The sequence below is a fragment of the Danio aesculapii genome, chromosome 3 (assembly GCF_903798145.1).
Source record: "Danio aesculapii chromosome 3, fDanAes4.1, whole genome shotgun sequence".
NCBI classification, from domain to species: Eukaryota; Metazoa; Chordata; class Actinopteri; order Cypriniformes; family Danionidae; genus Danio; species Danio aesculapii.
In genome coordinates this window covers 41,846,893-41,859,925 of record NC_079437.1, presented here as the reverse complement: position 1 = coordinate 41,859,925, position 13,033 = coordinate 41,846,893, and the positions used below count along the sequence as shown (strand labels likewise).

Sequence of the window (13,033 nt, the reverse complement as noted above, 5' to 3'; positions counted from 1 at the left end):
CTAAATTTAAACAGTAAAGTTAAGTTGTACATTACTAAATTTAATTTGTTTGTTTAAATTCAGCCCAAATAGTTTACAACAACTTACCTTTAAAAAAATTCAACGCAGTAAATCCAACTAATCTTTTTTTTTTTTTTTTTTTTTTTGTGCAGGGTTAAGTATTATTTTATTGTTATTAAGTTTAACTTATTGATTATTTCAATTATAGTGTATGTAGATTTTCTTCTTGCACATGGGCTTTGGGTATTATGTTCTGTGGTCCTAAAGACAGCATAATAACACACAAACAGGTATTATGAATAGAAAGAGGATGTGACAAAATGTTAGTCCCGGCAGACTTATAATAAGAACAAGCAGCACAGAATTAAGACTGACAGCTTTGCTGAACTGTGTGTAAGTCTGGATCATCGATGTGTTCAGAGAAACATGAAGGAGTGTTTCTGTCTTCTCCTCTTTATCCTTCACTTTACTGAAGGTAAGAGCACACTCACAAACCCTTTAATTGGGAAAGAATTCAGTTCTTTAAAACAACTTAAGCTGTTACGTCTTCTTAAGGTTTATTTCCTGATTTGCTGATTGATCTTTTCTGAAAGAAGCTCACTCTGCCTGCAGGTTGTCATGTTTCAGATTATAGACAGAGTAAAGAAGTAACCGGTTACACAGGTGGATCAGTCCTGCTGCCCTGCTCCTGTCATGATCCTCAGTCTAAAGCGCAGACAATCAGATGGAGCTACAGAATTGAAAACCAGTGGCCTGAAGTGTTTAAAGAAGAGAAATACAAAGACAGACTGAAGCAGTTTAATCAAAGATCTCCAGCAAATCTGTCTTTGCTCATTTCTGACCTCAGTAAAGCAGATGAAGGGGATTATATGTGTCAAACTTCACAAACTTACACATACATTCGGGTAACAATTAAAGGTAAAGGGACAGTTTTTCCTGAAACATGTCTCTGTCAACATGCAGTGTATATTTTCATCTGTCAATGTAGTGTAAAAGTGAATGTGAATGCAAGTGTTGTGAATGTGTTGTCAGGCTGTGATCTGGATCCGAATAAACAAGACGCTTGAAGTGACGGGACACTCAGGAGAGTCTGTAGGTTTTACCCCTGTTCCTGTGCTGAACTACAGGCTAAACCTCAACAGCTTACATGGACATTTACTGCACTAAAGCCCAGAGAAAACCTGAAGAAATTGTACCCAGATGAGCAGAGCGAGAGACACAGAGGTCGAGCCAAACTACTGAATGAAGGATCTCCAGGAAATCTCTCCTCTACACATATCAGACCTGAAGACAGAGGATCAGGGAGAATATCAGTGCTCTGTCCTGACTGGAAACCACACCATCACCTCACTGTTAAAGGTACATTTATTCTCTGTGTTACAGATGTTTCTTTGTCCTATCATTAATAATGCTCATGAAAAATATCAGATGCTTCAATAGGTGACATTTTAAGAAAATAAATGCTCTTTGGTTTATATAATGACTGGAAAGATTAATTTCACACACAGTCCATTCAACTAGAGAACCTGTAAAAGACATAGAGGGATCTACAACTATACAGCCAGAGGACAATTCAACAAAATCACGTAAGTAAAAATCTTCAAAGAGCCTCCATTTGAGTTTTTGAAAATGATCAGAGTCGTTTGAATGATCATCATGCCCCGTTCACGTAGTGAATTATATAATACTTTAAGTTAATAATAAGTTATTATTAAAGGGCACCTATGGTGAAATCTATTTTTTCAAGCTGTTTGGACAGACATAGTGTGTAGATATAGTGTATAGACGTCATATTGAGGTGATATAAACACACCCAGTCCTTTTTTTTTTCCATTTAACAACATAAAACGGGGGACCAATTGGAGCTGTTTTCAGACCGACCGCAAACTTGGCGTAGGAGTGCGGTCCCCCCCGCCCACCGAATTGATTGACAGCTGGGTGTATTAACATGTCCCGGTGGTCACGTGTATAACCAGGGAATAAAAGGCTGTTTTAGTTTGCTAGGATCATCAATCATCATCAAATGTGATCAAGAAGAGTAAGTTTCACAAGTTTAAAATGTTTTAAAACAGTGCATGTGTGTAATGAATTACAAGCGATTCACTTTAGATTCACTTCATCAGCACAGCCGCGTGTCAGAACAATTATAAAGAAAGACGCTTCAATCCCGGTTTGTGGACGTTAAATCAGGTTTATTTTGTACATTAACATAACAGATTATCCATACAGCAGTGGAGACTACCTGTATCCTGTTTGTGTGCAAAAAGAGTGCAAAAGCTAAACGCGCGCTCTGTCTGTCTGTGTGTGTGTGTGTGTGTTTCTGCTGCGGTTGTGTGTGCACGTGTGAGCTTTGTAAACGACATTGTACGTGACTCATCGATGCAACTGCACAACAATACTCATTGGTAAAGTTCTTACTGTAGTATTTCTCACAAACGCTAAGTGAGATCTGCTTCCTTTAAGTCTGTCTGTTGTCTGACGCAGCCGAGGAGATTAAAGCACGCAGAAAGGCACGTAGAAACGGTGGCAAGCAATTGATGCATGTCCAAAAGCATTTGCAAATTTGTTGGAAGGAATGAGAAACTGCTACTATGATTGTGCACAAATGAATAATTGTTTTGAGAAATGCATTTAACTGTCGTGCAAATGTAAATAGTGTTGTGAAAAATGCACCACAGCGACTGAGAAAAACTGTAATATGTGATACACACAAGTAAAAAAATTGACTTTTTGTAAAAATGACTTGCCATATCAGTAAAAAAGTATGGTGTTTAAGAAAAAAAAAGGAAAAATAGAGAAAAATTATTCATAAAAATTATTTATCGGAAAACTATAAGTCTGGTAAACCTGAAAAGATATGGCAACAAAATCTAATGCAGAACACAGCTTTTGGCTTGTATCATTTTTATATGCCTGGATTATTAAAATTTATTATCATTTATTCATGGTTTCCACTCATTCCATTCTTCCATGGCGGGGCGCCCACGCCAAAATTTATCCCACCATGGCTACATACAGCCTCTCATTCAAAACATTCTATTTTTAATAGCGGGTGATAATCACACCAAAACATATTAAAGAGTAAGTGAATTATAACTGCGTGACTTTTCTGTAATGACCTTTAGTATTGCTGTGCGTCATATGTTTAACCCTTTAAGGTACGTGCTGACTGACTGGCTGACTGACAGGTGTGTGATGTGTGAGACCAGCAAACACTATGTATAGCGGTTTCACTTTACTTCAGGATGCATTAATATCGCTCTGTAGGTCTATTGGAGACATTCATAAATATTCCTAGCAAATCCAGCCTGATCTCATGAGAAAACGTAAGTATTTACGTTTTGTCAGTTTAGTGGCTAATTCGTATGAATTTGTACGAGTTCAGTCGTACGAAGTTGTACGATTTTAAAAGGAGGCGTGGCACCTATCCCCACCCCTAAACCCAAACCGTCATTGGCGGATGAGCAAATCGTACTAAATTGTACGGAATTAGATTGTACGAATTCGTACGAATTAGCCACTAAATCAAAAGTTACGAATTGCCGTGAGATTGTGTTGGCAAATCTAATAAATGTTTGAGACATACTAGTTACATAAATGCACTAAATCACACTTCAGCAGCGTTTATTACAAGAAGATCTGCGCTCAGTGGTACCAGATGATGCTGACTGTTTCCAGCCCAAAAGCTGTCGAGATCACAAGCGTTTATACACTGTTCTACGCATATGTATGCGAAGATCGGGGGCTATGGCATCTCTTTGGGAGATCAAAACAGGTTTATGAGGGGCAAACCAGGGGCTGGCGGGTACGTCGTTGCAAAACCGCCCAAATTTTCACTACCCGCCCATGTCACTTTTTACCCGCAAAAATAAATTCAAAACCACCCAATCTGGCAACACCGTCTGCGCTTGAGCAGCGCGTATTTGAGGGCACGCAAGAAGCTTTGTGTACGAGCAAAGAAAATCGGTGCGCAAGCAAAGAGATTCGCATGCTGTAGGCAATTACATGAATGCGATCTCGACTCGTAATACTGCGCTCTACAGGGGTAATGGAAAGTCAAGATTTTTAATTATGTTTTAATTTTTATTTTGAATAATATGAATCTAATTTAAACAAACCGTTACTCACGCTAGCTAATAGCTACTGGATCACCTTTACTCATTTACACCTTTAATTTAATTGCCAATAAGTTTACCACAGCCGTGATAACGCAAATAAACACCAAGTTTATGTTGTCATATTTTCATTGTCTTTTTTGTTGTTTCTAGCTTAATAAAGAAAAATAAATTCAGTATCCTAATCACAGTTTAAAACTGCTTAGTTTTATATATTTATTGCTGAATTACAAGTTCAGTTTTCGATTGGGCTCGTGGCAAAGTGAATGATTTCGGATTCGTCACACATTTTTGCAATTTATTTATTTTTGCAAAAGGGTTGGATACTCAAATGTCACTTGTTAAATGAATTACTATATTACCAGAGATCATATATATAAGAAACTAGCTATTATACACGTAGTTTAAGAGTAGGCACTGAGGTCCACCCTATTTAGGTCCACTCATTTTCTGGCCCTTGGCTGCATATCGAAAGTGACTATAATAATTGAATGAATCTAATAAAATATTTTAATGTGCGTGTTGAATATAAGATGTTTGTTGATAGGCGGTGCTTTTGTTGAAACCTCTTCTTGGTCACAAATCTTTTTAAATGCATTAAAGGGCAGCACATATAGCCTTACCCTGGAGTTTGTTCACCCTCCGCCTATGGTAGAAAACACAGCAGAATTAAAATGCAAAACAAGATTACTACACTAGACTAGAATACTAGCCTACATTACAATGAAACAACCAAAATAAGGCATTTCATTTAATACTGAAAACTAATTAAACCAGAATAATATATTATTATACCTCTCTCGTAATACTCATTTGTCATTTTATTTCTTACGTCCTTGACCAGCAAATCAGAAAAGCCAGCATTTTGTGTTTCGTTTTCAGAGCTGATGCCAACTCCAGTCAAAAGCAGTGCTTATCAGTGCAAAGTGCAGAGTTGGACAGTTCCATTTTTGTGTGGAGGGGGACTTTGAATTTGATTGGCAAACTTACAATAACTAAAGTGTTCTGTTAATCATTAACATTAAATTACATTTATATTCCGCCCTACACCCATTACATGTTTTCAATGCAGTTTTTTTCTTTGCTGCTATCTCCGTGGTCTCCGGCTAGGGGGATGCTAAGCCTTCCCCAGCCTTACACACGCTCTGCCTAGCGCTCACGACATTTTTCAATGAAATAACGCCACAGGTAGTTAGTAGGTCTGTGTAAAAAAGGCCTGGCGCCACAGCTGGAAAAAAATCCTAGAGGAAACACGGTTTATTCATTTTCTTTTTGGCTTAGTCCCTTTATTAATCTGGGGTCGCCACAGTGGAATGAACCGCCAACTTATCCAGAATATGTTTGCACGCAGTGGATGCCCTTTCCAGCTTCAACCCATCACTGGGAAACATTCATACACACTCATTCACACACATACACTACGGACAATTTAGTGTACCCAATTCACCTATACCGCATGTTTTTGGACTTGTGGGGGAAACCAGAGCACCCGGAGGAAGCCCACGCAAACATGGGGAGAACATGCAAACTCCACACAGAAATGCCAACTGACCCAGCCGAGGCTCGAACCAGCGACCTTCTTGCTGTGAGGCGAACGTGCTAGCCACAGCGCCACCGTGCAGCCCAAAATGTATTATTTAACATTTTTTTATTCAAAAACAGTCTGATTGGCATGAAGAGATATAGCAACAATCTTGAATGCAAAATTTTGACCAAATTTGGGACTTGTAGCATGTACGGCCTATGAGGAGATAATTTATATGTATGTTGTATGTTGATTTTCTCAAGCCAACATAATGAGAAGAAAATCATAAAATTATGTCTTTATGTATTAATTTGATACAAACTGAAGTCAGTTGTAGTTTTGTGTTCCTTCTGTGATTCTGCTTGTTAGCAGCAGGTGTTCATCATCAGTTATTAATAACACTCAATTAGTTACTTAATAATATCATTTACTTAAATCACTGCGTCATGAATCTTTCTTTAGTTGAAAAACATGATTTGAGGGTGCAAACCTGTTGAAAACTCAACATTGAATTTTCAACTCTCCAATTGTTGATTCAATGATAATTCAATGACGTTCTGCTATCCGGGAAATTAACTGCTAAGTAAAGTTACTTTATTGTTTGTCCTACTTATATCTCACTGTGATAAGCAAATCAGCTTTTCAATTAAATTTCAGCATGACACTGAAATAAAAGCATTTTAACCACAATACAGATGTGCAATGTCAGACAGACAGAAAATACTCAATTAATGGTGCAGTATGATCTCTGAGAAGAGTTTGTTTCCTCTCAGTTGTTTCTTTGTACATCTTCATTATTTTTAATTGTAATGTTTTGATTCTCAACAGAGAAACCTTATTTTCATTCAGCCTGTCTATCAACCAATAAACATGCAAAACACCCAGAAGAGCAAACAACCAGAGAAAACTCAAGAAAACATAACTCACCTTAATGTAAGTAATCAATGTAAAGATTTTATATAATAGATATCTTTATTCAAATGAATCATATTATTAACATACAACAGTCAGTATCCTAATAAATGTTTCTCTCATTCTCTCTCTCTCTTTCTCTCTTTCTCTCTTTCTCTCTCTCTCTCTCTCTCTCTCTCTCTGTGGGATGTTCAACAGCAGAGAGCAGACAGCAGCTCAGACACACAGCAGAGCATGTGGAAAACTCAGGCATCAAAGAAATAGATTAACTCTGTATTTTGTTTTAAACGTTTTATACTGTTTAACTTGGCTTAATGTGGTTTATAGCTGCTTTTTAAAACTTGACTAATCCTCTTTGCAGTTACAAGATGTGTTTTTAGACATCTCAAGAAGTCTTGATATATTCATGTTATGTCAAACTATTCATATCTTAATAAAATGTACAAAAAATAAATGATCATGCTAAATTTTATTTGATTTCAATGGCTTTCAGTGGTTTAAAGGATAGTGACAAAGTACAGTACGGGATATTCACTGTTATCCTTAAATAACATCTTATAATGTGTCATCAAATTACTATTTCTAACTATTCCTGACAACATTTATTTTTGGTTTTTTAATAAATTTTAAACTTTTACCCTTATTTAAAATAAAATCCACTTACACATAATATATTTGATATATTTTAATGTAGTGGGGCGAGCAACTCAATGACTATGTTTACATAGACATCAGTAATCTGATTATTTGCCTTAATCTAAGTTCCTTTTTGAGTGTTCTCTCCATGTTCCATGTTATAGTACATAATTCGATTAATGTCATTACATCCTCATTCCTCTGACATTTAACAAGAGATTTGTGTTGATCATGGTACCATATGTCAATTTGGGCATTTCATTTTTAATTTTGTGACAAGTTCAACTGCAGTTCATTTTTTACACCATGCGTGCAAACAGACAATGATGGGTAGAAATTCTCACGCAAAAGGCCACCTCTGCCATTTTATTCACTAACTTTTCATATTCAAATTCAATACAGTACATACAGTAATGTCCATTTTTTTCCAGAATTCTCAGTATACTCATCATTTCTCACTTGCACTAAAACTGTGCTCTCTTGACTTAAGACATTGGCTGCGTCCAAATTTGCTTACTTTTTACTATATAGTATGTTAAAAACAGAATGTGAGCCATGTAGTATGGCCAAATTCATAGTATTTGAAAAATAGTAAGTGAGAAGAACCCGAATGACCCTATGCTGTCCCATGATGCTATGCAAAAGAATTCATGAGGGAACTTCAAGAGTTTACACTTATTGCATAATAATAATAGCAGGTTTGGCATGCTGTCCCATAGAGAACCCTGAGCTTGGAGATAATTGACCCCAGGACTCCCGTCTGGTCAGTGAGCATGTAAAGGGTAAGAGATCAGGTATTTCCTGAGAGCTCCCCTGGTAAAGGAGAAAAATAGGGAGATCGGGTGGATGGGGGTCTTCAAAAAACAAAAATAAAGGAGGATTACAAGATGGGCTATTTATAGTGAGCTTGAAAAAATTTGATTGTCTTACTAATGATTATACAGATGAGATACCAGCCTACGGCTGGACGATATGGCAAAAATGGATATAACGATATATTTCTTAATTTCGATGCTGTTTGTAAAAAATAAATGAGTGAAGAAAGAGAGAACCCCAGTCCAGGAGACTTGACAAGCAGAATATTTTTTTTTATTGAGACATGTTGGTTAATCTGCAGTCATACAGCATCTTCAAGAAGTCCATGTGTCTGCAGGAGGCCTACTGGAGGTCTGCAGTCTACGAGTTTTTTCACAAGTCCTGAATTAAGACAAAGATGTCTGTCTATAAATGTCTTCTTAGGAGGAGGGGAGATAGCTAAACAAAGCATGCTAATTCAGTTTTGGAGTCAGCATGATAACTGGCATATAGGTTTTAGAAACCGGCCCAGCTACTGACCACACAAGTTAATCAACAAAAGGCCTGAAACGGCCTTTCTTTGGCCTGAAAGTATCACCCAGAGACAACGGCAGAGTCATTAAAAGCTCTGACCATAGCATTTGCATCCCTTTGGCTCAGCCAGTAGTCAGAGAGTCAAGGTTAATGTCTCTCATGGCTGGGCTGTTAATGAAATGATATAATCAAAAACCAAAGAATATAACTTTTCAGTTATATGTAGATTTTTGTTCCTTTCAAACTAGATTATATAAATTTATATATCCACAATACGATATAATTCCTGTTATCGATATGAACAATATTAAAAACACGGAAAAAACAGCAGCCGGCCATGTATATTGACCTGTGGAGCATCCGATTGACAGTTTTGGGAACACTGAGTGTGAGTGTGTGCACATGAATGTATAGGAGAAAAAGAGCACATTAATATTCACAATTATTCCAATATGGTCAATGAAGATCTTCTGCTTCTAGGGTATTTTATTGAGTAATACATTTTTCTTTGTTATTTAAATTACTTGGTTGTTTGTAATGCCAATGTAATGACAATATGTTTAGTTGCTATCTATCTATCTATCTATCTATCTATCTATCTATCTATCTATCTATCTATCTATCTATCTATCTATCTATCTATCTATCTATCTATTTATTTTTAGTTGGATTTAGTTTATATTTATTATTCAGGGCCTACAGCAATTGTGTATCAGAACAAATAATGATGGGGAATATGGTTTACTGTAGATGGGGTAATGATGATTGTGAATGGCATAGCAACTAGAGGACACTTGGGGTGCTTTCACACTAGCACTTTGGTCCGCTCCCAGGTTCGTTTGGCGTCATAGTACGGTACATTTAACTAGTGTGAACGTGTCTTCTGAACTTGGGTGCGCACCCGTGAACCGTACCCGAGACCGCCTGAAAGAGATGGCCTGGGGTACGGTTCACTTCTGATGTGAATGGCAATCATAGTGATTGTCTGCTTGTGTCCTCCAAAACAGCTTCTACAGACACTGTGTGATGTTCTGAATGTTTATATATTTTTTGCGGCAGATAGACGTGAGTCGCTTTCTGTATGTCCAAAACTAAAAGATTCAGTAAAAGCAAATCGACCGCGATGTGCGGAATTCTTTCCATTTTGGCACTTTGCTTTCGTGACTTTACACCTAGCAACATCCAAATAACGTAAGTGAACCGTCAACTGTACAACAAACTATCATTTTCATAATGTTCATCCCCCTGCACGGATTATTGACAGGGCCCCCTGGTTAGCGCGGGGGGGCGGGGGCAGGGGAGACCAATCTAAAACTGCAGAATTCGGCTCCTCTCCATCTTTTGTTTTTCATTTGATCAGCAAACCACAGCCATGGACAGCGAGAGAACTAGGTGTGTGTTTATTGATAAATTGTTCTAATTTTGCTTATTTGCAGTTCTTTGATATAAATAAGCTTGTATCACCTGTATCCCAATGTCACGGAGGAGCATTCGGGTTTTCTCGGCGTTCACCTCATCAGCACAGCTGTTTACTCCAGTGAAAATCGTAACTCTTAACAAACATTTTGCTACCTCATGACAAACTAATTGAATAGCCCTGAACTATAAACAGTCTCACACAGAAAGGATTAAACAAAGTAACAGAAGCACTTAGAGAATGAACTCGTTTTAAACTGTCACTGAGTCACTGACAGAGATAGAAACATCAAGTGTTGTCTAGTATTAGTATTAAAAATTAATTCTTATTTATTATTATCATTCAGATCGTGAAAATATGTCAATTAGCCTGTAAGTTTAAGCATATATATTTATATGTTTGTCATTTAATCAGAAAAGTGGCAGTTTATTTATTTAATACATGGAAACAAAAAATGCACTTGAATATACTTGAATTTACTAGGTGGGTTGAGCCTATTTGGCTTAGAACTCAAATGGCTATGCCTGTCTATGTAATACAGTGGAATACTAGTATAAAACCAATATCAAACAAAAAATTGTATGTGTATTACTATTAAATTACTACTGATTTAATTTTACCTTATAAGGAGCTGAGCCCCCCTAAAATGAAAATCCTAAAATCGCCCAGTCACACACTCGTAGAACTGATACAGATTGTCAGATAATTTCTCACAAGGTTCATTGGTAAGACACCTCAATCAATCACAGAAACAGGCTTGAATAAACTAATTGAGACTATACTTGCCAACTGAATGTTTCTTCTACAATGAAATATTTACCTGCTCCTACAGTATGCTTTGGTTGCCATTTTTTTCTTTACATATAACTTGAAAGATGCAAGTTTAACAACCCTCATACAGTAAATGCAGGAAATAGAATTAGACACACAGAGAAAATGATGCAGTGTTCCTCAAAACTTTGGGGAAAGCAACCAGAACAAAATTAACACTGACAGCTTTCCTACTGAAGTGAAGTGTGGGTTGCATTGGAAGTGTGTGTAAGTCTGGCTCATCAGTGTGTTCAGAGAATCATGAAAAAGTGTTTCTGTTTTCTCCTCTTTATGCTTCACTTTACTGCAGGTAAGACAGAGATCTTCAGCTATTGCAGTCCATGATGTTTATGTTCATCTCTAAAGCTCTGATTAATCTCTTCTGAAAAAAAAAAAAACTCTCTCTGCAGGTTGTGATGTGTCAGATCATAGACAGACTAAAGCAGTAACAGGTTACACAGGTGGATCAGTCCTGCTGCCCTGCTCCTGTCATGACCCTCAGTCTAAAGCACAGTCAATCAACTCGCTGTACTTCAACCACAGAAGAAACCAGTGGCCTGAAGTGTTGAAAGAAGAGAAATACAAAGACAGACTGAAGCAGTTTAATCAAAGATCTCCAGCAAATCTGTCTCTGCTCATTTCTGACCTCAGTAAAGAGGATGAAGGGGACTATCAGTTTCAAACTTCACAAATTTCTACATTAATTAGGGTAACAATAAAAGGTGAAAGGTCTCTCTCAAAATGCAGTTTAAATATGAGTGCAAGGGTTGTGAATGTGTTGTCAGATTGTGATCTGGATTTGCTTGAAGTGACGGGACACTCAGGAGAGTCTGTAGTTGTACCCTGTTCCTGTACTGAACTACAGGCTAAACCTCAACAGCTTACATGGGCATTTACTGCACTAAAGCCCAGAGGAAAACCTGAAGAAATGTACCCAGATGAGCAGAGCGAGAGACACAGAGGTCAAGTCAAACTACTGAATGAAGGATCTCCAGGAAATCTCTCTCTACACGTATCAGACCTGAAGACAGAGGATCAGGGAGAATATCAGTGCTCTGTCCTGACTGGAAACCACACCATCACACTCACTGTTACAGGTACATTTATTCTCTGTGTTACAGATGTTTCTTTGAACAGTCCTATCATTAATAATGCTCATGAAAAATATCAGTTGCTTCAATAGGTGACATTTAAAAAAAATAAATGCACTTTTAGTTTATATAATGACTGGCAATTTTACTTCCACAGAACATGCAACTAGAGAACCTGTAAAACAAATAGAGGGATCTACAACTAAACAGCCAAAGGACAATTCAACAAAATCCCATTAGTAACAGCCTATTTTGATGGAAATATTTATATTTTTTCTATTTCATATTGGTCAGTTTTCTTTAAAGAGCCCCTATTATGGGTTTTTGAAAATTATTACTATATGCAGTGTGTAATACAGCTCTAAGTGAATGATAAAATCCAGCCGAGGTTTAAATCTGAAAGTGCAAATAAAAGTTGAATGATTCATTGTGCTCCACCGACTTATTGGAAAACTTGAACCCGCCGCTCTCTTTCAAACACTATGGATTATGGATATGGATTATGGGGGGATGGGATTGATCATGATTGAAGATGAGTGATCACTGATCACTGCCAGAGATGCGGCTGTTTTCAGATCAATACCACAGATTAACCAACCTTGTGCTGTGTTCCTGTCATTTTTCTAATGATTGCTACATTAACCTACCTTACAATATGGGATTTGTACAGCCTGATCTCACGAGAAAACTTAAGTATTTTACGTTTTACGAGGCTAATTTGTACGAATTTATACGAGTTCAGTCGTACGAAATTGTACGATTTTAAAAAGGAGGCGTGGCACCTAACCCCACCCCTAAACCCAACCGGCATTGGGGGATGAGCAAATCGTACTAAATTGTATGAATAAAGCTGCGGACACATTGGGCTTTGTGTGTGCGAAATTCTGTCGTGCGGCGCTGCGAAAAGGGGCGGGATTAAACAAGCTTATTAGACATTAAAAAAGCGAGCGATTGCTCCATGTTTTACATTTCTGCCCAGAGGGGTTGTGTTTTGATCCTCGATTGGTCTCATGCAGTCAAGTGATGCGATTTCGCAGGTCAGAGTTCACCAAGCTTGAACTTTGCACTGCAGCAGCCTGCGAAACTTAACGCATGACCCCGCGTTTCCGGTCTGACGCATTCGCGTCCGTATGAATGGAAGTCTATAGGAGCAAAAGTCAAGTGTAACCGCAGCTTTAGATCATACGAATTCGTACAA

The 13,033-nt window shown here is 37.6% G+C and overlaps 1 protein-coding gene and 1 pseudogene across 1 annotated transcript; both read left to right on the top strand.

Moving 5' to 3' along the window:
- Positions 1-426: 426 nt before the first annotated feature.
- LOC130220568 (uncharacterized) lies at positions 427-1,452 on the top strand (annotated as a pseudogene).
- Positions 1,453-11,005: 9,553 nt separating this feature from the next.
- Positions 11,006-11,938, top strand: LOC130220567 (uncharacterized). The gene is made up of 4 exons (XM_056452802.1): positions 11,006-11,054; positions 11,155-11,466; positions 11,530-11,841; positions 11,928-11,938. The coding sequence occupies exons 1-4, from the start codon at positions 11,006-11,008 to the stop codon at positions 11,936-11,938; spliced, it is 684 nt and encodes a 227-aa protein (XP_056308777.1).
- The last annotated feature ends 1,095 nt before the right edge of the window (positions 11,939-13,033 follow it).

What these genes read in the sequence shown, in the direction of transcription:
- LOC130220567 (XM_056452802.1), top strand. Translation starts at nt 11,006, where the DNA reads ATGAAAAAGTGTTTCTGTTTTCTCCTCTTTATGCTTCACTTTACTGCA. An exon ending in TATGCTTCACTTTACTGCAG is followed by an intron (nt 11,055 to 11,154) that starts GTAAGACAGAGA and finishes CTCTCTCTGCAG; the next exon opens with GTTGTGATGTGTCAGATCAT. An exon ending in AATTAGGGTAACAATAAAAG is followed by an intron (nt 11,467 to 11,529) that starts GTGAAAGGTCTC and finishes ATGTGTTGTCAG; the next exon opens with ATTGTGATCTGGATTTGCTT.